Source organism: Zingiber officinale, chromosome 1B, assembly GCF_018446385.1.
Source record: "Zingiber officinale cultivar Zhangliang chromosome 1B, Zo_v1.1, whole genome shotgun sequence".
NCBI lineage: Eukaryota > Viridiplantae > Streptophyta > Magnoliopsida > Zingiberales > Zingiberaceae > Zingiber > Zingiber officinale.
In genome coordinates, this window is record NC_055986.1 from 150238140 (window position 1) to 150264585 (window position 26446).

The 26446-nt window shown below is 34.0% G+C and overlaps 1 protein-coding gene and 1 pseudogene across 2 annotated transcripts in view; one reads left to right on the top strand and one right to left on the bottom strand.

Annotated features, from left to right (window-relative positions):
* The window catches only part of LOC121984930, a 146792-nt gene that overhangs the window by 76116 nt on the left and 44230 nt on the right, over positions 1-26446 (top strand). For both annotated transcript variants that reach the window (XM_042538116.1, XM_042538125.1), the window contains exons 22-34: positions 9585-9749; positions 9832-9906; positions 9978-10448; positions 10534-10884; positions 10961-11092; positions 12377-12490; positions 12569-12753; positions 12857-12965; positions 13585-13728; positions 13833-14129; positions 23894-24544; positions 24626-24817; positions 25327-25430. In XM_042538116.1, coding sequence (XP_042394050.1) covers positions 9585-9749; positions 9832-9906; positions 9978-10448; positions 10534-10884; positions 10961-11092; positions 12377-12490; positions 12569-12753; positions 12857-12965; positions 13585-13728; positions 13833-14129; positions 23894-24544; positions 24626-24817; positions 25327-25430 — 2990 coding nt within the window. The remainder of the gene's footprint in view (positions 1-9584; positions 9750-9831; positions 9907-9977; positions 10449-10533; positions 10885-10960; positions 11093-12376; positions 12491-12568; positions 12754-12856; positions 12966-13584; positions 13729-13832; positions 14130-23893; positions 24545-24625; positions 24818-25326; positions 25431-26446) is intronic.
* LOC121984944 lies at positions 1563-1929 on the bottom strand (annotated as a pseudogene).

Genomic DNA, 26446 nt, shown 5'->3' on the forward strand with positions numbered 1-26446 from the left:
CAGATTGGGCAGGATCTCCCTCTGATAGAAGATCTACTTCTGGATTTTGTATATTTGTCGGAGGTAACCTTGTTTCTTGGAAAAGTAAAAAACAGAATGTTGTGGCAAGATCCAGTGCAGAAGCAGAATATCGAGCTATGGCTATTGTCAGTCAAGAACTTATATGGTTAAAACAGTTGCTTCAGGAACTAAGGTTTGGAGAGGTTACACAAATGTCACTCATATGTGACAACCAGGCCGCTATGCATATTGCCTCAAATCCAGTCTTCCATGAGAGGACAAAGCTGACTGTCACTTTGTCAGAGAGAAAGTCATATATGGAGAAATATCTATTAGTTTTGTCAACTCACATGATCAGCTAGCAGATATATTCACTAAGTCACTTAGAGGTCCCCGAATTGACTACATGTGTAATAAGCTTGGTGCATATGATTTATATTCTCAAGCTTGAGGGAGAGTGTTAGACTAATTATAGGGGTATTTTTGTCTTTTGTTGTATATCTTCTTTCCTATATAAAGGCCTAACTCGTGGTTCCCATGGGACGAAATTTTAGGTTTTGCTTTGAACAGTTTGTTTAGTTCCAAATAAAACAGTTTATACCAAATTAATATCACAACCAAATGTACTATCAAGAAGAATATATAACAGAACATATAGAGTATCAGACCGTTGTAAACCTAGCAAAAGAATTAGTAAACTTACATTTATAAAGTCCCAAAGATTTGAACAAAATATTTTCTAGGATCTGGTGGCCATTCAAAATTTTTGGCCAGCTTATCTGAAAATAAGTAGTAGCATGTTTCAGTTTGATGTTAAACAGTACGAAAATGAATGGAGGAAAAAAAAGGAATAAAGAATAAATGCAGAGGAAATATGAAAAAGAAATTCCCACCTTAAAAAAATAGGTAAAATATCGTGTGTTTCACTCATCAAGAATTCAAGGAATATTTTGTTTGTACTGTAGGCAAAATTATGAAGATATTAACCAACACACAAATCAAAGCAAGGAAATAGAAACAAAAAAGGCATTATAAAAAATATTAATCAAAACCATAACAATGACCTGGCAGAGAGGGTTTGTGGAAAGAATTTGGCGGAAAGAGGAGAAAGAATTTGTTGAGGGTTTTTTTTTAAGCAAATGACATCACGTTCCAGCAATTAAAGAACAAAACTTTCAAGAACAGTTCTACAGGTTGCAGGAATGCTTCATAGCATTCTAGGAGATTAACTGTCCTAGAATCATACCTCATCTTTGTTAATGAACATGTTGTGAAGATGAACATCGTTGAAAGCAATTTATCATGAAACTTCTACATTTCTATTAATATTTTAGCACAAGATCAAAAGTTTAACACATAAACATCAATACGATGGGAGAAATTTAGGAATTATTATGATCCTATAATTCAATACCAAAACTTGCATAACCAACAATTCTTCATGGCAATCTGTCTCCATTAACTTTTGATTTTTTTTTTTCTATTAACTACAAAAAAACCACCCCTAAATCGCAAGTACACAAAGAAACGAAAGCAAAAAAACAGTAATCTTGAGCTTGAGATCATATCTCATCTTCATTGAGGAGCATGTCGGTATACCATTGTTGATGGGGAATCGGTGGCCGGTGTCAGGGCAAACGAGGGTGCCCACGACATGGATCTCGAACAACACATGGTGGAAGCGGCGAAGGAAATCCTCGGCATCTAGCATCACGGCGTCGGCCTCATCTGGCAGCTTGCCATAACCAACCATGCGGGCGGGCGCCAACGAGGGCCTTCCACTCGATCTTGTGGAAGATGTGATGGAGGAAGTCAACATTGAGCTCCACGTCCTTCTCGACCCACTTCTCGGCCTCGAGGTGGAGTGGGAAGCCGTCGATGACGTCCTTGACGTTGCTGGAGAGTATGTTGTGGGGTCAAAAGCCTCATCTTGTAGTCCTCTTCGCCGACAACTCTCTAATTCGTGGTTGCGTGTGGCGGTAGAGAGAGAGAGAGAGAGAGAGAGATCATAAAGATAAGTCCATGGGTCGGAGAGAAACCCTAATCAGAATTGGGCAAGGGGTTTTGGTGGAAGGCGAAGGGTTCATGGGGCGGAAAGAATTGGGCAAAACATTCACACGGTGAGAGGGATTTAAAAATTTTAAAAAAGTTGCATATTATTTACATTGCACAAAAGCTGCTGTTAATATTTTATTTTAATAAATAATATTTATAGACAGTGTGCATTTTTTGCTCGCTGTCGTTTATACAAGTATAATAATATTAACAGCGCACTCCGCACTCCGCACTCCGTTAATTTTAAGTTTTAACAGTGAACTCTGTACGCGGTAGAAAAATTTATTGACAGCATATGTTTTTTGTACACCGTCGTTTGTATAAACATTATACTATCTGCAACGCACATAATTGGGTGCGCCGTAAAAATTGTTATTAATGGCGCACTCTAACCGCATATCATTGATGACGCGCTGCGAAAAGTTATGTTTGTTGTAGTGTATAGATGCAAGAATTTAACTATTGTTGAAGATTTATCAGAACCTGGTATCCTCAACAACTTTTGATTGGTTAAGCATTAGTTGATTCTCACAGCGAACCACAAACTTTTGTGATCACCTCTAGTTGGTTGTCCAGTTGACCTTGCCATCATTAAATTGATATCATCAGTTGACAACCCGAAACATGAATTGTTAGTTTCGAAGCCATTAATCAACTGATTATAACTGCTTATAATCTATCAGTCAATTGCTCAATTAGTCAATTATTATCTCTATGGCAGTCAATTATAACTTAACCAAACCACATCTTCATGGTTTCACCAATTGACTAATACTATGTTTCTATTCGCCATAAACCTAGATTCATGCCGTGCTAAGAGACTCTTAGTCTTTGGGTATGCCTAGTACAAGTTAACCAACTTATCAACACTTCTTCCTTGCCTAATGTCCTCAATGACTTCACTTGCCCAGGAATATCTTGTGTCTAGAAATTCACCCATTGGCCATTATCCAACCGATGTCGGCCTACCTGGAGTTCTCCTTGTCTAGCCTCAGGTGACCCTTGGCCTATTAGGACTTCATTGCTTAGAATCCCACTCTTTTAGGATTTTTAACTTTGCCCAACATCTAATTACCCTTGACTTGCTAGGACTTTATTTCTTACCAAGCGTCTAAACCTTTATGATGTTCCTGGACTTAGGTCAATGCTCAACATCCATTTAACCTTAACCCGCCTAAACTTTATTCTATTAACTGCTCAACATCTAGTTACCTTTCTGTCTGCACTTCTCATCAATTGTTTGACATCTACGTGTCATGACTTCTTGTACCTAACATTTGACCTGATAGGATTTCCATCTTCAATATGAGTTGGACTTCAATCATTAAATTTTCAATCAAACTTACCCAACTTACCCACTTGGACTTCGCCCTTTCCAAGTTGTTATTCAATCGTCAAGTGTTTTGTCAACCTACTTGGACTTTTCTATTATTAAGTAGCTGATCTTCTTTGACTTAGTTGACATATCACTTAACCATCAATTATATTCATCAAACAAAGAAACCCAATTGAAACTTTCAAAAGAAGTTGAGCCAAGTAACTCGTTATCCAACCGTCAAGTGTTCGGTCAACTTTGACCTACTTGGACTTTTCTATTATTAAGTAGCCGATCTACTTTGACTTACTTGACATATCGCTTAACCATCAATTACATTCATCAAACATTGAAACCAAATCGAAACTTTCAAAAGAAGTTGAGCCAAAGACATGAAATGGGTAGATGTCAGAACTTGCAAGAATACACATTCATGCTGGGACACAGGGCTAGATGTCAAAACAAAGTGGCTAATGATTTAAGTAGAAGAGATTATTTGATGTAAAGAATGACCACCAGTATTGTGGGGTAAACATGGTTGTGGTTGATGCTTTAAGTAGAAGAGTTTATTTGTTGTTAACAATGACCACTAGTATTGTGGGGTTGGAGGTTATTAATGATAAATACAAGGAAGACCCATATTTTCATGACATATTGGAAAGGCTTGAAGCTAGAGAGAACAAAGGATTCTTATTTAAGGGTGTTAAACTTTGCATTCTAGAAGGCTCTTTAAGGGAGTTGCTGATTGCAGAATTGCATTGTAGTGGTTTGGGAGTACATTTTGGCAGGAACATGAAACTCTATCTGATAGCTGAAAGATACTTGTGGACCTACTTATGCCAAGATGTGTATAGACACGTTGATAGGTGTCAAACATGCCAACTTTCTAAAAGTACAAAATATTGTTCACTCCCTTACTAGTAGCCACAACTCCATGGACAAAGTTAGTATGAATTTTGTGCTGGGCATGCCAAAAAGAGCGAGTTGTATGGATTCAGTGCTGGTTGTAGTTGATCGTTTCTCTAATATGGAGCATTTTATTGCTTGTAAAAGGCCTGGATGCAACAAATGCTGTAAATATTTTCTTTAGAGAGGTTGTTCAACTGCATAGAGTGCCAAAATTATGTGATTAGGATGTAAGATTTATAAGTTATTTCAGGAGGACTTTGTTGAAATTAATGACTAATAAATTGCAATATCATAGTGCATTTCATCCACAAGCAGATGGTCAAATGGTCAGAAGTGGTGAATTTGAGTTCAGGTAATTTATTGAGATGTCTTGCCAAAGACAACGTTAAACAATGGGGTTTGAGTTTGGCACAAGTTGAGTTTGCTTATAATAGTTTTGTAAAGAGAACCACGGGGAAATATCCTTCCCAATAGTGAGTGGACTATTCCGAGGCAAATTATAAACCTTGACTTTGCTATGTATCAACCTTGACCTTCCTATATAGATGCTAATGCGCCATTGAGTTGATCCCTTACTATATTATCGTCTATATTTAAATATATTTAAATAAATTTTATCTTGTTTATCTTTGTTTACTAAGTCTTTTTTAGTTTTTCACTTCCTCGATTAATGTGCATGTCTCACATTGTTTAACTAGAGGATTTATTATTCACCTAAGTATCTCCATACCATCTTAAATGCTCATCTTGGAGTTTTTCCTCAATGGGTACAACTCTTACTTTCTCGTTAATGTTCACATTTCTTATTATGTTCATCCTCGTACGTACGCACATTTACCTTAACATTCTCATCTCTTCATCTCTCATCTTCAGCTTGTGTACTTGCTTCACAACCCAACATTCAACTACTATCATTTTGTAGAACTTTCCTTTTAACTTTAAAGGTACTTTACAATCACAAATAACACTTAACGCCATCCTCCATTTAAACTATCCTGTTTGTATCCCATGTAAAATATTTCAATCAACCCCTCCATTTTTTCAAAAGCAATCGTGGATACTTAAAAATTTGATAACTCGTCATCTACTATCTTAACATCTTACTACGTGTACTACTAATTAAACTTGAATTTCATATGTTCTATTTCTACTCTATTAAGCCTAAATTTTTTAATTTATAGTGTTTCTTGTTAAGATTCAACTTAGCATTTACTCTTTCACGCTAAAACAATGTCACCTGCCAACATACATCAAGGTAACTTATATAAGATGTATTTAGTGAGTTCATCTATAATTAGTGTTAAAACATATGGACTTAGAGTTGATTCTTGTAGGTTAATCGGTTAGGATTTATCACTCTTGTCATTATATTATCATACATATTCTTAATTATCTCTATACATTTTGCTAATACCTTTATTTGGTAGAATTATCAACATAATTTTCTCGGGACTCTGTTATAAGCTTTTTCTAGGTTAATGGATACCACGTACAGGTCTTTCTTTTTCTCTCTATACTTTTTTGAGTTGTTTAGGAAGATGTATAGTCTTTATTGTCGAAATATAAATCAATTTTCAATTACCTTAATCTCCTTCCTTGATCTTTCTTCATTCATATTTTTTTTTAAAGTTTCATAGTATTACTCATTAGATTAATGTCCCTATAATTGCACAATTTTGTATATCTCTTTTGGTTTTTTATATAGGAGACTAAAATACTTACTCTTCATTAATTATGTATTTTCTTTATTTTCAATATCAATTTAAATAACCTCATAAGTCATTCAATACCCTATTTCCTTAGACACTTCCATACTACTATTGGAATATCATATCGCTAACTGCTTTTTCATTTTTCATCCTATTTAACATCTATTCTACTTTTGAAATTTAAATTTTTCAAAAAAAATTATACGACTTACTAAATTTTCTAAGCTAAGTTGGTTATCTAAACTTTATTAAAAATCATTAAAAGGTTAATGAAAATACCTCTTCTATCAATCATTACTTTATTACCTCATCCTTTCCTAGTTTTCAATTGAATTCATGTTTAATTCATTTTATTTGGGTAAGATTCCTTGTTTTCCTCTCTCTTGCTTTAATTATTTTATAGATGTTTCTTTTCTTTTCTTTTGTATCAAGCTATAGATACAAACGTTCGAAAGCTTTATTCTTGGCTTTTCTCCTTGATTTCTTATCTTTTTCTTGACTATTGCATATTTTTTAATCTTTTTTTTATTCTTACAAGTGGTCACTAACTTATAAATTATTCTTTTTTTCCTTTAATTACTCTTGTACTTCTTCATTCTACCACAAAGATTTTTTATTTGGTAGTGCTTGTACTCTTGACTCACCGTGCTCTTGGGCACTATTTCTAAATTTGACGCTATCTTATCCCATATTATATTCGAGTCGTCATGTATTTCGCTTAATACTTGTGTTTTTACTCTTTCCTTAAAGATACTTATCATTTTTTTAACTTTCACTACTTAATCAATATGTACATTTTCCTCCTACTAACATTATGTTTGAGGCATATATTTAACACCACTAGTCTATGTTGGGTGGTTAAGTTTTCTTTGGGAATGACGGTAAGAAAGTCAATTTATAAGTTACTGTTCCTACTTTGAAAGTAATTAGGTGTTTTCTTTCTTAAAAGACATATTAACTATTGTAAGTTCATACAATATAATTTTTTCTTCTTCTTTCTTGTTCCAAAATCATAACTCCCCATGCAACTTATTATATTCTTTGTTTCTTACTCCTACATATCTATTTAGATTTCCTTCTATTAAAATCATCTTGTTTGTCAATATTTTTTACACTACCTTATTTAGGTTTTTCCAAAATCTATGTTTGGGGTTTTCATCTAATCCTACTTTTTTATATATATATTATGCTAATTACATTAATAATTTTTTGCTGCCACTGTTTTAGGAGTTATAATCCTATCTCCCTTCCTAACTAATTCTACTATTTCGTCTTTTAACAAATTATCTAGAATAGTACTTAGTCCATTTCTCAACTCTTTCTTGGGTACTTAAAATCTAAGTTCTCTATCACCTTTATCTTCTCCCTTACTTATTTTATTTCTTGTAAACATAAAATATTAATTGTTACCTTTGTTGCTTTTAGTGGGAGTGTTTCTATGTTCTATATTCCGAATATAAAACAACTGATATTTCTATTAGGTCTTTTCTTATTCAACAGAGTATGAGAACTATTGTATATGTAAAACTATATCCAAGTTTTTACGTAGATGTAGCGGTCCTTACCAAGACATTCTTATTGAACACTATAACACATTTTCGGAGAATAACCTAGCATTAGTGCCATAGTATTGCGTAGATTTGGAGAAAATGCTTATGAAGTGGAGCTGTCTCAAGACTTAAAACATATCTCCTGTATTTAATATAGCTGATCTTTATACCTTTCGTGGAAAATAAGCACCGAAGACAACATTTTATACAGTGATAGTACACCAATTCTTAGAAAAGAAGTTGAAATTATTGCAACAGTTATCCAGGTGCGAGATATGAAAATTGAATTGGTTCATATTTTCATTTTCTTGTAAAATGGTTGGGGAATCCTGATGGAAAATTCATGGATAAGTGAAGAAGAGATTATGCTGATTGATGATGAAAAGTGCCAAGAAGCAAAGACATCAACTCACACTTAACTGAGTTTCTTTTCACTGGGGGAAAAATGAAGAAATATAAAAAGTTTCAGGAAAAAGAGTAGCAGTAGAAAACAGAGAGTTGTAGAGTATTGCTGGAAATAGAATAATGCATTATTCTGGAAGACTTTAATCAGATGTCAAAGAGTCAGCTGGTGGTCAATAGGGCTTTGTAAACCATTTCATGAGTTCTAGGGAGGTGAAACAGTTCATTAATAAGTATTGGAACTCTAAGTCTATTCAAATTTTCTTTAAGACTTTATTTCGAGACCAAGGTTTTTTGGAGAGGAACAAATTTTCAATTTAGGTTTCGAAGTAGATCGTCTTCCCAGAATTATCCTTTTAAAGACTCAGAAGAGTTGAGTTTGTGGAGTCGGCCTGTAGCATTTCCTCTACTGATGCATTCATGCGAGAGGACAAAGCTTCCATTAATTTATCTTGTGGTACCAAATTTGTCTATTAAAGTTGTGGTTTTGCTACTTGTCTCATTTCCTTTTAGATTTTTTTCTGTGCTTAGTGTTGCACTTCTCTACTGTCGAACTTTGATTTACACCAAATATTAAATACAAACTCTAAGACTCATGCCCAACGTTAATCTTTTTCTTTACTTGTGAATCTTAAATGGAAATAAATTTACAAAAAATATTAAAAACTAATTTAAAAGATTTAGTATACTTGACTGAATTATAAATAGGTAAACAAAATTGATAAGGGCGGAGAACATACTTAACCTTTCCCCCAATTTGATAAGTTACTAGCATGACGTTGATAGATGAATTAAGCAATGTAAATGTAGTGAATGAGGAATGTTATCCAGCATGAATTCAGAGAGATGTTTCAATTAAGGATTCAAAGTAGATGACCCATTGAAATGTATCATAAATGCAGTAGAAGTACCATTTATGAAATTACACATCATGTCACAAAGCAGTGGTATTTGTTGCAGCTTAGAGCCATAAATCAGTACACTAAATAATAAATATGATAGAATAGCTATAGTTAGAGGAGATGGGAATAGATGAATCATAAGTAATTGTGATTGACTATGTAACATGGGCAATATGTAGGGGATGACATATCAACTATTGCTGAGAGAGATTGTTGGGCTATATGCTACCAAGTAAAATAATAGTCTTCCTTATTTGTATTGCAATATGTCAGGAGATTATGTTGCTTGTATGTGTATAGCCTCTAAGCCTAATTAATTAATTGGAAATATACATGACTAAGTGTGTTGTTCTCTTCAAATTCTTAAAGAAATAAAACTACTTATACAGATGTTATTTTTTCCCCTGGGGAAGTGGAAGGGAGGATAAACACAATTAATTGCTGTATAGTCGATTTTTATGTGTGGTACCTTAGCTTTATTCTCTTAGTTTGCAAAGTATCTTCTCAATATGAACAAGTAATATGTTGAGTTTTTCACAAACTTCTATTCTAATATGGCCATTTGTATTATATATATAGATAAATATTCTTTTTTTGAAGAAAATATTTGTATCTTTTAAGTTGATGAACCTTTATTTTTTGATTTAGGAAGTCATGCAATATTTACTCTTTAATTATCTTCCTCGCATGATTTTGCTACTGAAATTCTCTTTTTTGGGTCATAATTGATTTGACTATCCAGGGTTCCACTGCAATTAGTAGCATGTCTGACAATTCTTCCACAACAGAAACTACTAAAGACACATCTGATGAAATTGCTACAGAGTTGGATGTAGGGGATATGGAAAGACTTTTTGTAATTGGTGTTCTGGATGAGTTAAGGGTTGCTTTTAGCTGCAGTTATCATGTATGATTTTGTATGCATTAATTCATTTTTTAGTTATAATTACTACATATACCTTCCTAGGATACCAATGATCTTTTTGTAGGGCAACCAAAGTTTAAAGAAAATGCTGATCAATAAAGAAAATCGTCTATTTGAGTTCCGAGCAATTGGTGGGCAGGTAATTGGTCTGGCACTGTATTTTATTTAGATGTTTATGCCTAATTTTGACAAAATGAGTCCCTAAACCAGGTTGAGCTTTCAATGAGGGAGCGAAATATTTTCATCGGAACTGCCTTAAAATCTTTGGAAATTGAAAATCAACTTTGTTATGAAGGAGGGAAAATACCTAGATACATTGCTAGATCATTTATCAACAGTGAAGAAGCTACTGCAGTGAATAACATTTCTTCCTTTTCAGAAAGCAGTGAAGAGAGTATAGAAAAAAAATCACTCAATAAAATTGAGAGTGAAAAATTTTATGAAGCAATGGATGATCTGGATGATCTGGTTGACAATTTCAGTTCCCAGGACTCACTACAATCTCCAAAACCTTCCTTCAGATATTCTAATTGCATTAGAATCCCTGGTTTAACACCTAATGCTGATTTTAGAACCTGGAGCTCAAAGTTTGAGAAAGGTTATTCGTTGGATAGTTTTGTGAAAGCTCAGATTGTTATATACGATCAAAGTTCTTCCTACTACAATAACGTAGATAACAGGGTAAGTAAAATTGTTGCATCTATATTCTAAATTTTGCATTAATAATTGCTAGATTTTTATTTGTTCACTTGATGTTAATAATCAGTTGATGGTCACCCTTGCTACCCTTTCCTTTTTCTTCCATCGACCTACTATACTTGCGACTTTGGAGTTTTTTAACGCTATCAACATATCTGACAAGAATGCTGACGCTGAATATGAAAGCATTTCGGAGCAGTCTGAATCTCTAGCCAGCACATCAGAAAATACTTCATTTCATGGTTCAAATGCAACTATTTATGAAGATTCTAAACTTAAAGGATTACTTGGTAGTGGCAAAAGCAGAATAATTTTTCATCTAACACTGAATATGTCTATGGCTCAAATTTTTTTGATGAGCGAGGATGGAACTTCACTTGCAACTTTATTACAGAATAACTTACTGACGGATATCAAGGTTTGTTGTCTATACCTATGATTACTCTATCATCTTCTTGAACTTCTGTGCTAACATTTGTGCTTTTCCCTCAAAGGTATTCCCGTCCTCATTTAGTATAAAAGCGGCACTTGGAAACTTAAAAATTAGTGATGACAGTCTTCCTAAAAATCATCCTTACTTCTGGGTATGTGATATGAGGGATCCCAGGGGGAGTTCTTTTGTTGAGGTATTTCTCTTTGGATTTCATCTTTCAAATGTTTTGATTTGCAACATGCTTCATTCTTGTAGGTGCATAAATTATGTGCCAATTTCCAGTCTTATCAGGTGGCAGATTATCATGATATGCTTGTTCCATATTGACTCTGGAATTTTTGTTTATGTTAAATAGCATCAAATACTTCAGCTCCGATTTCTATATAGGCCCTCTATATATTTTCCCCAGATTTGTTTGCCAAATCTAATAGATTTTCTTGTATGTTTTTTATAATCATATCAAGTCCCGTAATCTTGCAAAGAATGAAACTTTAAATCTGTCTGGCACTCACAGAACTGATCGATCAAGGGCACCATATTCTTCCTCCCTCACCTTGTTGATCCTTTTCTTTTCTGATTATAGGTTATTTCGCATAGGCGTTGGTCTTTTTCCTGTACTATTCATTAGTCTTCTCGCTAGTGTACTTATCCAACAGATTTAATCCTCCTGGTGCAGTTTGATCTTCTTTTGTAGTTTTTTTAGCAACCTCAATTGACAGTAACTACTAAATCTTGCTGTTCCATATTGATCTCGGATAGTTTCTACTTCTCATAATTTCCTTTGACTTATCTTTCTTCTCTCAGCATCATCTCCCTATATATCTACTTTGCATCAAGTCCATTATCATTGTCATCAGGACGAAAGCTCCTCTTGGATCCAGATCTCAATCCTCTCATTACCTAATCTACTTGTTCTTGCTTATCTCGTGAGATGTCCTTGGCAGATTATGTTTAACTCATTGCCAACATCTAGTCTTGCATCTCTCTTCTTCTCTTTGATGTTCTTGCATGTTGTTGTTTGTGCCGTTTCAACCCTAGGACAACACTGACATCGATTGATGAGCAGATTACTTAAGATCAGGATCAATTGTCTTTTAAGTGCTAGAGGAGGGTGAACAAACAAAATCTAGACCTCATGTTAGAAGACGACAGGGAACTCATACTGAAAATCCAATTAGAAATTCAACTCTGATGCCAATTGATATAGCATGAAAAATTGCACCTAATAAAACACAAAACTATCAAACTCACTAAAGAGATATTGAAGAATGATAAAAAACTTTTAAAAAATCAGATTAAAGCACTTAACAATTTTAAAATAAATTTAAGAACTTCAATTTTTATACTAAAAATTTTTAAAATAAATTTCTAAAATGATTCCTACTTTTCAACTGTGTTTGCTTATCTTTCTATTGTGACTTCATCTAGAATACCACAACATTGTCATGATGCATCATCTTGATATTATTTTATGCAGCTTGATTTTACTTCATTCAGCACAGACGATGATGACTATACTAGTTATGACTACAGTCTAACAGGACAGCTGTCTGAAGTACGAATTGTTTATTTAAATCGTTTTGTGCAGGAGGTAAGCTTTTTTGAGGAGAATTTTAGCTTATTGTTGTCATTTGTGATTAGAATATGATGTTAGAAATGGATTCTACAGGTTATTAGTTACTTCACGGGTCTAGTTCCTACTAATGATGATGCTGTTGTTAAGATGAAAGATCATGTAACTGAATCTGAAAAGTGGGTTAGTGAAAGTGAAGTTGAAGGATCACCTGCAGTCAAGTTGGATCTTTCATTGAGTAGACCAATAATCTTGATGCCCCGTCAGACAGAAAGCATGGAGTATGTTTCCTCAAGACATGATTAATTATATTTCAGTATTTTTGGGAGCTTAGAGTTTGTTGACTGTAAGCATATCTAAATCTAATAAATGTTTTTTCTGTAGTTATTTAGAACTTGATGTTCTCCAAATTACTGTGGAAAACTCATTTGAATGGCTTGGTGGGGACAAAAATGAGATCAGTGCAGTTCATCGAGAGACGTTGGTTATCAAAGTATGATATTCCTTTGAGAATATTATTTTTTTTTATGGTTTTTCTATTGTTTATGTGGGTGATATACTGTTATTATCAGACATTTGCAAGTATGCAAACTTTATATTCCTAAATTTTTACATTTCACTATTCATCTTGATCTTGCATATCTAGACATCTGTAAACTCCTGGATTCACAATGTTTTTTTATTTGGGTATTTTGGCCAACTTGTTTGTTTTTTGGTTCCAATTAAAGTAAAAGATTCCTTAGTTCTATTTTTCAGTCTTGGTTTTTGGAGGCAATTATAATATCATTTTGATGTTTTTGTATTCTTGCTGGTTGAGAAGTTCAATATGAGCGAGATGTGCATTTACCTTCTATCTTCCATCTATAGTTCATATTTCTAAAATTCAACCAAAATTGATGTGCATGTTTCCTAGTACTATACTAAGAAACCTTGGGAAGATGGTTCTGTCCAATGCCTTACTAGAGAATACTTGACTTATTTTTTAAAGATTGGATCCTGTGGGATATATTTGCGTTGTATGCAGTATTGGTGCTACGTAGATTGCTGAATGAAATTCTTAATTTTACCTTCTCAATTTATTATTCAAAAGTCAACTCCATGTTTTCTTAAAGGTTAGAGACATCAACTTGACTGTTGGTATTGGAATGAAGCCTGGCAAATCAATGATTCAAGATGTTGAAGGATTATCTGTTGTAATCCAAAGGTCTCTCCGCGATTTGTTGCATCAAACTCCTAACACAGAAGCTGCTATAAAGGTTATTTTTTTTTGTTATTTTTGATTTAGTTCTTCCACTATTTCCAGATTTTGTTTCCTGCTATATTTTTAGAATATCTTGGATTTAAATTATCTAATTTACAGGTTGAAGTCCTGAAAGCTTCAATGTCGAACCACGAGTATGATATAACTACAGAATGTGCACTGTCCAACTTTTCTGAGCCCCCACATGTTGTTCCTTATCTAGGAAAGGTATTTGGAGCTCCAGAAGATGATATCCTGGTTCCTGCAGAATCACCTTCAGGTGCTATCAGATCAGAGTTCCAAAACTCCCAAAGTACAGCAACATGGATAACAATGAAAGTGTCAGTGGCCATTGATGTGGTTGATCTCTTGTTGCACTCGGGAAACTCAAGAGACTCCCCTCTAGCAAGTATACAGGTGCCTAATTTTAGATACTCATTCTTCATTATCCCTTTAAAATTGTTCTATTTATCCTGTAGTTAAAAGCATTCTCCCCTATAATTGAAAATATTTTCTCTACAAGCTATAACTAGGTAGAAAACCCAAATGACATAGAAAAAAGAGATGAAATTATAGTTGTGTTTGTTGTCTAAACTGGAAGTATTGGCTAAGTTTTGTTATTACTGGATTATGACCAATGCGATGCATGGGTTTTACCTATTATAGGTGTATATTTGCAGTTGTCATGTTATTCAAATTAACTTGCAGAATGGTATATACACAGAAAAATTATTTTCTACCATCTTGAAGAGCCTAAAAGTAACATCAAGCATGCACAAGAAATTTTTTTTACCATGTTTTCGAAGCATGGTGAAGGTTTGTGAAAAATGAAAGGATAGAAATAATTTAAGACCTCACTAGGGAATTTGGTTAGAGAGGTCAAATTGAAGAACTCGGCAATTCGAATGAAGTTGTGTGCTCAATTCAGCTTAGTTCAGTTGTTTTAGAGAGGGGGCTTCTGAGGTTGATTGGAAGGTGGGTTGTTATCTCAACTGGATGGGTTTGGGATTGTCTCTAGCTGACTGGGTTTTGTGAAGCTTGGATGTGGGGTGAGGTTGGTAAACTAGAGGATAAAAGGGTTGAGTTGAGGAAGGTTTTAACCAATTAGTCTGAAGTGAGGTTAGAGATGTCCGAAGTGGCAAGAAATTTATTATTATGTGCTTCTGCAAGATACTATTGATGTTCTTCCATTGTCATTTGAAAGGGGTCCATCTCCAGTCTACATGTTTTGACTCTCTTTCATAGGCCTCATAAATCAATGCCTCCAATTGCCACACAGAAAAGCCTCCATGGGGGAATCCAGCCTGTGCTTGTAATTATGATGCAACATGAAACCATCAAAAACAATCTCACACAGAGAATATATTTCACATGAAGGAGGAAATCCCAAATATTGAAGAATAATCCATTGCACGAGAGCTTAACCCCTTTATAAACTCGTAGTATGATCAAGTTGTCTAAAAATTGCCAAAATTTCTCTAAAAATCATAACAAGATTTTAAAAATTTAAAACATGAAAAAAGTATACTAAATTCTAAATTTATTTAAAATGAACATAAATTTATCCACAAATTTTAAATTGCATTGTACCATCCCTTCTAATGAAATAGTTGTATCTTCTTTTTCATTCTAATTCTCAATGAGTTAGGCTTGAATTTTGTTTTCTTTGTTCACTTACATCCCTTCTAATGAATAAAAATTGTACCAGTAATCTATAGGTGGATAGTCTCTCAGCTCTCTTGTAACAAAATTAACATTCAAAATATCTTTAATTTAAAAAATAAGCTAATATTTAAATAAGTTAGTAAATTAAATAAGTATCATAATAAACTCTTCTCACAAAATAGTCAAATAAGAAAGCTCGTAAAGTATTTAGATAATACCAAGTGATTTAAACTCCCTAAATGCAAGATGATAATTTACCAACTTGGTAGATTATAAGTGTTGGTGCAATCGGGCCAGAGCTTAGTCCTAATGGACTAGTGTTTGTGTTTCGATGTTTAAGCAATATGTTTGAATGAGTTAACTAGGTTTGAGCAATGCATGAAGTCATAGAGAAATATATTAAGTCAAGTTGGTCATACTAGTAGGTTTGAGCAATGTATGAAATCATAGAGAAATGGTCTCTAGATATGTGTATCCTAGTAGGTTGAGGTCAATTGAATAGTAGATTGAGGTCAATCAAATACTAGGCAATGATGAAGTCCCGGTTTCAAGGTTTGGAGCAATCGAGCAATCAACTCAAGCTGAAATGCAAACAAACAAAATGTTTTTGGTCGAGGACCAATCGACTAGGCAGTCGACTAGTGCGTCAGCATTCAACTCATAATGATAAGTAGTTCACTGCATATGAAAGCCAGAAAAGAGTCATTGTTGCTTAACAATGGTTGAATTCCTAACTACTATAGCGGTCTAGTCGACTGATGGTGCATAACAGTCAATCGTTTGGCGAAATCCAACATCAACAAAATACTTACAAAAGTGGGAAGGCTTAGGGAATTTTGGCTAATTTTTTTTTTGGATGATACTTGGGTGAGTGCTACTTCAATAAAAAATTTTATTCAATTAAATCTAATTAACTTTTATTCAATTCAAATTTTTGAAAATTTAATTTCATTCAAATATTTATTTAAAAAAAAGTTTAAGTATAAATTTTTTAAATAAGGTAAAATTTGCTATTTAAAGATTTTGCACATTTTAACTTTTATGATATCAATAGAGATCGAGAATTCAAGTCATCATTCAAGAATTATAATACATATATACCTTATATCAATCATCATCCATTTATCATTTTACTATACAATACAAAATTTGCACATCACTTTTACATATTCTCAAAATACAAAATTACATTAATCTATAAATAATTTGAAGTTTTCAAATAAATATAACATAATCAATCCTTAAAATAATCAAAATATATTTAAAGATGCCGAAATCGAAGATTATGACTATTATAAATGCAAAATCTCGGACTTGATATCTCTACAATGAAACTTGAAACTAAAGATCAATCTTTTTCACCATTGTAAATGCAAGCTCTTGTAGTTAATGTCTTTGTAGTAAAATTGTAATTAAAATTATTAAATCACGTGCAATAATAATAAACATATATATTTTAAATTTATACATTCAACTGTTGTTGCAAAAGATTTAGTAAGCATCAGATATCTCATGAAATAATATCAAAATCTCAAATATAACGTAATAATAAGCATTTATAATAATTAAATATTAATAAAAATATTCTTGTATTAATATATTTTATACTTAAAAAAAGTTCTGAAATTATATTGGCATGATATGATACGGGATCGAAATTGTATTGTTGTATGTTATTTAGATGTAGTGGTAAGAAGCTTGATGACACACAGAAAAGTGTGCTTCACGGTAGAACACATAGAGAGGTGATGAGGATGCAGTTGTTCAATGCTGCCGAGACAAAAAGGACCAACATAAAGATTCGGCGCCTTTGCTTGAGAGGGTAAGAAGACGATGCAACAAACTTTTGATTGTCATGGCACACATTGATCCATTGGAGACAATGAGTTGTTCCGTGAAATTTAATGAGCGAGGGTCGTTTGGTTGTTGCAGAGGGAGGCAAATGATCCTTGTGCAACATAGGAGATCTGGCTTGGTTGTTGGAGGAGGCTGGCGGTCCTCATGCAACATAGGAGAGTTGGCTTGGTTGTTGGAGAGGGAGGCATGGGGTCTGCCTGTAGCATAGGAGGAGATGCAATGGCAGGATCTACCTATAACTAGTGAGATCTTGGGGTGAAGAATCTAACATTTCTCAATCACATAAGGAGTTAGTGATGCACATCTCACTAGGGAAGAATCTGAAGGCTTGGGTTTGGTGTGTGGCTTCATTAGCGACCGTGTCAAGCAATGCAACAGCATCATGAAATGGAGTGTTGTTGGTCATCTTTGGTAATCTCTCTTGTGATTGCAACTAGCATGAGAGAGGGAGTTGGGTGAAGGTTAATCAGACAAATAAGGTTTAACATGGATTTTGGTTCTCATATGAGGATAGGGAAAGGAAATTCGTTATATTTTTTTTCTATAGAAGAAAGGTGGCATTGGCTTTGCTGTAAGTGGCTTATGTCTCGATATGGAAAAGCATGACCAGAAGTTAACTAGCGGAAGCAAAGGAGCGACCCTCCATTATCTCTGGTGACTACAAATCAAATTTGATTTTCAAGATATGGAAAAGGAAGACCAGAAGTTAACTAGCGTAGGCAAAGGAGAGACGCTCCATTGTCTCTGGTGACTACAAATCAAATTTGATTTTCAAAAAGAAAAACCCTCCATTGTCTTTGGTGACTGTGAATCAGATTTTATTTTCTGTGACTTGAAAAAAATGGAAGGATGACATTTTAAGAACAACAATGAGATGCTTGAGCTCAAGATCAAGAAGAGAGATTTTGTGCGGTGAAGGAATTGATTGTCATTTATAAGAGGTAGGTGAAAGAATCAAACCAAGAATTTGTCTCTAAGACCAATTAATGCAACATAGAAACACATCAAAATAATCTCACAGATCTCACACAGAAAACAAATCTCACAAATAGATGCAAATGTCATAAATTTGAGAATAATCTAATACTTGAGATATTAAGTCATGTTGTATGGATTCATAATTAGACCAATTTGTCTAAAAATGGTCTATTTTTACTCTTAAAATATAACAAACTTTTAAAAATTTAAAACAACCTTTAAAAATTAAACTAAATTGTAAAATCTCAGAACTCTTAAAGTCTTAAATCTTAAAATAAATACTAAATTTATCAACAAATTTCAAACTGCATTAAATCACGTGTCATGCTCCCATGGGTTGGACTCGGCGCATGCAGGTCGATTTGTTTACCCATTATGGATCATTTCAAAGTATGTATGCTCACATCAACTAAATATATTGGGAAAATTGATAAGAAGCCGTTTGATATATACAATGTATATTTCTTGGCATATGAAAAAGAGATAAAAACATTTGATACATTACAATGGAAATTTCTTGAAATTAAGATATATTCTTTTTAAAGAAAATAATTTGTGTTTTTTTTGTTGTTAGGGACTTAGTGTTGACAGTTGTGTTGAGACAAGTTGGGCTCATCTCTTTTTTAGAATGTTTAGTAACCTACCACTTAGACCATTTCAAAATCCAAAGAAGCTGCAATAAAGTGGTTTAAGTTTAATTTGAGCTCCCATTAAGGGAAATACAAGATTGAAACAACTACTTGTACCTACTTGTACATTTGACTTTCTTGTTGAAGTAGTGATCGAAATGCTCCATATAGCATGAGAGGGAAACCATGGTTTGAAATATCATATTCTGCCAAATGAATCGTATCCTTCTAATGAATTATCAAAATTCGATACCACTCGATATCAAGGTTCAAAATCTCGAGCAATGTTGTATTTTGGTCTTTCATTGAAACAATATTGATTCAGAATCATGTTGACGCTCCAATGCATGGTGTTAGTGACAAATTGAAGTTTGAAAGAGGAAATAAATGAAGCAAAGAAAGGAGACATTGTTTGCGCTAAGGGGTATCGAGTTTCATAAATTTACTATAATAATATGTTTTGATTGTTTCGCCTATTTCACCTGCCATAGTACAAGATTTAAAATATGCTCGGCACAAACAATGTTCTTTTCTATATTTCATCTCCTTCCTTCTTCAATCTTTTAATCCATTACTTACACCATGTATCAAAACATCGCCACGATGTCTAAATAGTATCATTCTGATTAAAGATCGAGACTTTGGCACGGTTCAAAATTTCGAACTTTGAAGGAAACATACGTTATCAAGGATGATGCAAGATGCCATTTAGATAAAGAATTAAAATGTTAGCTCATCTAAAAGGATCTTCCCAAACATTCCAGCATTTTGTAGATGAAATTATTTGTCCAGTAAAATTGGAAATTAATGAAAAGCTACACTGCGAAAGAAATTACTAATTACTTTAAATTACAGCACATACTAGTGAAGATACTGTTGATAATATTAAGACATTTTTGAAAAAAGGCCTAAATCTTTATATATGTAGAGCAATAATTAGTTATACAGTGAATGATTGAACAATTAATGATAAAGTAATGTGATTATTCGTAACAGGTATATTCTTTAAACATGGATCGGATTATGAAAAAGATACGTACAATGAATTATTAATTTATTCAAGATTTACAGATAATGAATGCATAGTTACAATTGAGCGTAATTGATACATCCTTTCCCACTCTTCTTGGATGGACTCCTTTTTCTCCTGTAAGAATGATAAGTATCACTTTGACTAGCTAAATATATTGGTATCACTTGCCAAAATATTATATGGATAAAATTTTCATGGATATTTGTTGTACGACCATAGGTCCACTTCTATGTGTCATGATCCAGCTGTGCTAGTCTAATTATTTAGAATGGTCAACAACTCACCTACATTCCATGAAGCTTATCCTTTGAACTTTATGCAGCACTAAAACTATACATATATTTTAAATCACTTTATTTACATTAAATTGAATTTTTTATGGGACAAACATGAGTTGGAAGATGCTAATGAGAAGAGGCTTTTCTTTTGAAATTCTAGATCCCTCGCATGTTTAATTCTAACCAGTTCAACTCGTTTGACTAGTGTTTATTTGTTGGATGTGGCTAGTGGCTTGTATGTACAAATCGTTAGTGTGTAGCAGAAAAATACAAATGCAATAAACATAAAACACAAGCACAACCCAAGAAGGTAGTTTTACATGGTTCGGTAGCCCTCGACTTCTACTTCATGACTTATGATCCATCAGCGGATTCTTCCCAAAGCCCTCTATCTTTTCTCATTACAATTTAGCTTGTATGTACAAATCGTTAGTATGTAGCAGAAAAATACAAATGCAATAAACATAAAACACAAGCACAACCCAAGAAGGTAGTTTTACATGGTTCGGTAGCCCTCGACTTCTACTTCATGACTTATGATCCATCAGCAGATTCTTCCCAAAGCCCTCTATCTTTTCTCCTTCTCAAATACCTTTCATAAGTGGATAAATCTTTTAAACATGTGTTGCTTACAACAAATGCCTTTCGTAAGTGGATAAATCTTTTAAACATGTGTTGCTTACAACACATACAAGAGAATACAAAATAAGAGAAAAAAAATACAATAGCAATAAAAGATTTCAACAATGATGCTGTATTTTTTTCTTTCTTTTTTCTTCAAAATTGTTCAAGGATTGCTCATGAATGTAACTACACTCTCAAGCTCTAGTGCCAAAAGAACCTTCTAGAAGCCTTCTTTATATAGCCTTTGCTAGTTTTAGAATTCACCCGATCAATCAATTGATTTACGCCTATCAATCATGCATTGTAGATAATCACGCATTGTAGATAATCGTTCTCATACAACTTTTTCCATTTTAACAACTCTTTCCATCAACATCTGTTGACTAGTTGCTCATTATTAGATCATCTTTTCTCCTTCTCAAATACCTTTCATAAGTGGATAAATCTTTTAAATATGTGTCGCTTACAACAAATACAAGAGAATACAAAATAAGAGAAAAAAAATACAATAGAAATAAAAGATTTCAACAATGATGCTATATTTTTTTCTTTCTTTTTTCTTTAAAATTGCTCAAGTATCGCTCATGAATGTAACTACTCTCAAGCTCTAGTGCCAAAAGAACCTTCTAGAAGCCTTCTTTATAGAGCCTTTGCTAGTTTTAGAATTCACCCGATCAATCAATTGATTTACACCCATCAATCATGCATTGTAGATAATCGTTCTCATACAACTTTTTCCATTTTAACAACTCTTTCCATCAACATCTGTTGACTAGTTGCTATATTAGACCACTCTAGCACCTAGGTTGCTTGACTGTTATGATAAATTGGTTAGATTCAATCTACTTGACTACCTAGTTAATTGACCCCTAAATAAAATTATTTTGTTTGTTTGCATTCTAACCCGAGTTGACTAGCTAGTTGACTCAGCCATTAATAATTGAATTTTTATTAGTTGATTGATATCTTAAGGTCGAATAATTGTTGTGCCAAGAAATCCCCTGTCTTAGGACCTCCTATCTGCTTATTATAAGTCGACCTCAACTTACTAAGATATTCAATTTTTGGTGATGATATCTTTGAAACTTCATCCATTTCCTAGTACGTGATCGACCTCAACTTACCGATTGGATGCTCACTAATGCCAATACCTATTGAACTTTTTTCCTTAGTAAATGTGGTCTTTCCTCTTTGCCAAATTTTTAGTCAACTTTGATCCATATCAGCCTAACCTAACCAATCTCATTCATGTTGTGGGCAACATGGTTAGACCAACATATTGTTCAAACATGAAAACCCAACCATTGGTTTATCAGGACCAAGCTAGGTGTGATTGCTCTAGTAATCTCCCCAACAAGACTAACCTAGGCTTGATTGCGCCGACATTATTGACTTTTGTTGAATATCTATACCATCTTATCTGTTTTCCCTTTAGTTTGTCATCTAGTTAGCTACACCAAATTGCTCTTGAAATAGTAATTTGAATTTATGGTTTCTAGTAATTCAACATATCTATTTTAGCATTATTATTATTATTATTATAGTAGCTTTGTTTCTTACTATATCTTTGCTATATTTTTTTTGGATAAGTAAAATTTTATATATCACAATGACAAAGCGTAGAATAAGCGGACTTTAGTAGTGGCTTATGATCGACAAAGTGTCAGATCAGAGTACACTCTTAAGGACCAGAATACATGAATTTGCACAATTCTAAAAATCTTCATAGTCTAATTGCACCTCATCAAAGAAATTGCTATTTCTTGCTCTCCACACTAGACCAAAGAGGACAAGGCAGGTGTCAGACCTTTGTCAACATTCGACTCCTACGATAGTATCTACCTAAGACTCTCAATGCCCTCCGGTAGGTAGACATTTCCTGCCACATGTGTAGCTAATCTCAGATCTTCTTCCATAGATCTATAATAGGGGGCACCCAAAGAATTGATGCTCTTGCGACCCGGTACATGTCTACAAAAAGTGCACTGTCGATCCTCATGTACTCTTGTCTCTCTCTTGTGGGAAGACGCTTCTCTGCCAACATCCAGAGTGTGACTGCATGACTCAGCTGTAAGTAGGTCTTCTACACTGTTTGGGTCCATGTCTTCTTAGGACTAGGATGTCTGAAGCAGTTATATGCTCGAGCTACCATGCCATCTTGAGCAAACCACTCTCCTAGTATTTGTCTAGCGGCCTTCGGGGAGCTGACAACCAATAATAGAAGATTTCGTATTTACAGTAGGCGCTTGATTAGAGGGGAATCTGAATGGACTGTCTCCCATGAAGTGGTATAATATATCTTTGCTATATTAATATCTTAGATATGTTGATTTTAGCAACCCAACACTTTTTGATCCATGAAGTGGCATGTTGTACAACAAGCAAGGCAGCCTAGTGCACGAAGCTCCCGGGGAAGGATCCATTGTATGCAGTCTTATCCTGCTTTTTGCAAGAGGCTGCTTCTAAGATTCGAATCCATGACCTTTTGGTCATAAAACAAAAGTTGTTGCGCCAAGGCTCCCCTTCAGTTGCATGTTGTACAACACTCTTAGAAAAACTTTATTTTAACCTTAGGGACACATGGCTATCACACAAGTCTACATAAACTTGTTCTAAAGGTGTAAAGGTTAAAAATCAACAATATATCATCCATATACAGGTTCACCAGTCACATGAACTAGGACGTGACTTTTGTAATACTTATTTAAATCTTATTCTCTCTACTTGGTGTTTTTGATATTTGGACTACATTTATCACCTCTGTATCTATGTCAGGTACTGAGACTCTCATTTGATAACCTACATTAGTAATGGTTGTGGCTTGCATACCCAAGTACTCGTACCATGTCAAGTAACATACCTTTTTTTGCTTCCTCTTTAACTATTCCTCATTATTTAATAATATTTAGTTTATACTACTTTGGTTTTGCACTTGTATTTTGCTGGTAATGAGTGCTAATTCTTCCTACTTAATCTGGTATTTTTTTTTCTCCGTTAAATGGTTCTAAGAAACTTCATATTGTACTTTATCACTGTTTAACTAATAGTATAGTTTTGTATTCAAGAGCATGATTTATTCATACTTTCCTTTCTATTTTCTCATAATGAGTTTTACAGGCAAGTGGAGCTTGGCTGCTTTATAAATCTAATGCATCTGAGGAGACTTCTATTTCTGCAACACTTAAAGGGTTCTCTGTTGTTGATGAACGGGAAGGTGTTAAGGATGAATTCAAGCTTGCCATAGGAAAATCTAGGACAATTGGCTACACAAATTTTGGAAGTGGTCATGGTAGTCACCTCTTTGATACTGTAGAAGAGCAAGCAAAAGAGCGATATGTATCTGAGCCAGTACCTTCTATGCTTATTGTTGATGCAATGTTAGCAAAGTCTTTAGTGAGTGTAAATCTATACATCCAGAGGCCGAAGCTGCTTGTTGCCCTTGATTTTTTATTGGCTATTGCTGAGTTTTTTGCTCCTTCAGTTCGCAAAGTACTGTCGGATGAAGAAGATGCAGACACATTGAATATGACAAGAGCTATTATTCTTGATGGTCCAGTTTATTCTCAGCCATCCCATGTATTTTCATTATCACCTCAAAGACCATTAGTAGTTGATGATGAAATGTTTGACCATTTCGTATATGATGGAAGAGGTGGCAAATTGTATTTGCACGATAGACTTGGGAAAATTCTTGCGCATCCTAGCACTGAGACCATTATTTATGTTGACAGTGGCAAGAGGCTGCAATTCAAAAATGTGACTATAGTGGTACTACCATCAATTATCATAGCTTTTTGCATCTTGTTTTTTATGCAGGGATAGACCTAATTAATTTTCTTTATATTATAGGATGGGGATTATTTGGATTCTTCTGTTTTCCTGGGAGCTGATAGCAGCTATTCAATATCAATAGACGATCATGTTTTCCTTGAAAAATGGAATGAGGTTGATTCTGTAGATTCTCATAAGGAAACGTCAAATGGTGCATTAGTTTCTAAACCTGTTGATGATGACTTAACTGAGTATGTGATAGAGCTGCAGGTAAACATTGCATCAAAGATGTCTGTAACATATTGCATTGCCATTTGCTTATTCCAATTTATAAACATTTTCTTAACTTCGAAACTTTCTCTTATGTGTTAGTTTCTTGGGACTAATTAGGTTGAAAGAAATCAAGATTTAAAGAAATAAATTATCTTGAGTTTTAGGAACTAACTTGGGTAGGAGTTAATCTTTGAAACTTAACAACTTGAGTAGGAATTTCTTTCTATATTTATTATTCAAACCAATTAACTGCAGTATGTGGCAAGTAAATATCATTTTTCATTTTATATCCCAAAAATGTAAATGGAAGGCCGTAGGACTGCCCCTGTATTGAGAAATAAAATATATAGACTCACTGCACTAAAATATAGATATATATTGGTTGAGAATTTTAAATAGTCCTTTGAAATGGACCTTAGACCTCTGTTTATCTTTCATTTGCTTGACATGTTCATCTTTTCATTTGCTAGATGGTTGCTGTTAATCGATTTTGTTTTTTACCTTAGGCTATTGGACCAGAACTCACATTCTACAGCACCTCAAAAGATGTTGGCGAATCTTTCATACTGTCAAAGAAGGTTATACATGCAAATCTAGATGTATTTTCCAGGTGCATAGTTCATCTGCTTTTATATTGGTGGTATAATTCTTGATGGATGTCTTGTCCATCTTCTGTCCTTAATCATGTGTTTCCTAGATCTAGAGCTATTATGATAAACCTCTTTCTCTTGCAACTTTTAAGACTGGGTTGGGCAGTTTTTTCATTTGTGACGTAGCAACAAATCAGCAAGATTTGCTTGAATAACTTGGATTGGTGTTGGAGCATAAACACACACCAGGACTTCCCTATAACCATTTCAATAGTTACTAATTGATCTTTCCATAGTTGCCCGTATAGATAAAGTTATCTATATTGCAAAAAATTCAAAAATAAAAACTTATCAAAAATCCAAAGATGATGCATCTGAGATGCAGAAGTACTACGAATCGCTAGAGGGGGAGGGGTCAATAGGGCATTTGCAACTAAAGCGTTTCTTTCTCTTGGTAATTGATTAGGAAGACCACACACACATATTAAGATAAATAAATAAACATAAAGAGAAATGGACACAGTTCTTTATTTGATTAACAACCCCCAGGGTCTACATTCAAGGCCTATGCACGTGTCACTGGTCCACTATCCTTCTCTTTGGTAAGGTGCCGAAGGTGTAGAAATCTTTTACAATGTGTGAGTACAAAATAAAAGGAAAGAGAAAATACTTTGAATGCGATTAGAGCTTTGATCTAATTTTCTAATCACGAGCTCCTCACCTCCTTTTATAGACTTTGGTGATGATACGTTTGATTGACTGGAAAGCCCTTATCGGTTGATTGGAAACTGCTGATCTAGAAAATCGATCTCATCGACGAAGAGGTTTTCGCTCATCTTGTTGCTGACATGGCATACTTCCGGTCGCTCGGAACCCAATTAGCTCTTGATCCCACACTCCAATCACTTGATATTGCTTACATCGGATCGACACTATTGGATCAACTTTCACATGGCTTCGGCCGCTCAATCTCGATATCTGACTATCTGATCCACTCCAACAATAACTTACCAAGCATAATAATGGATATATTGTG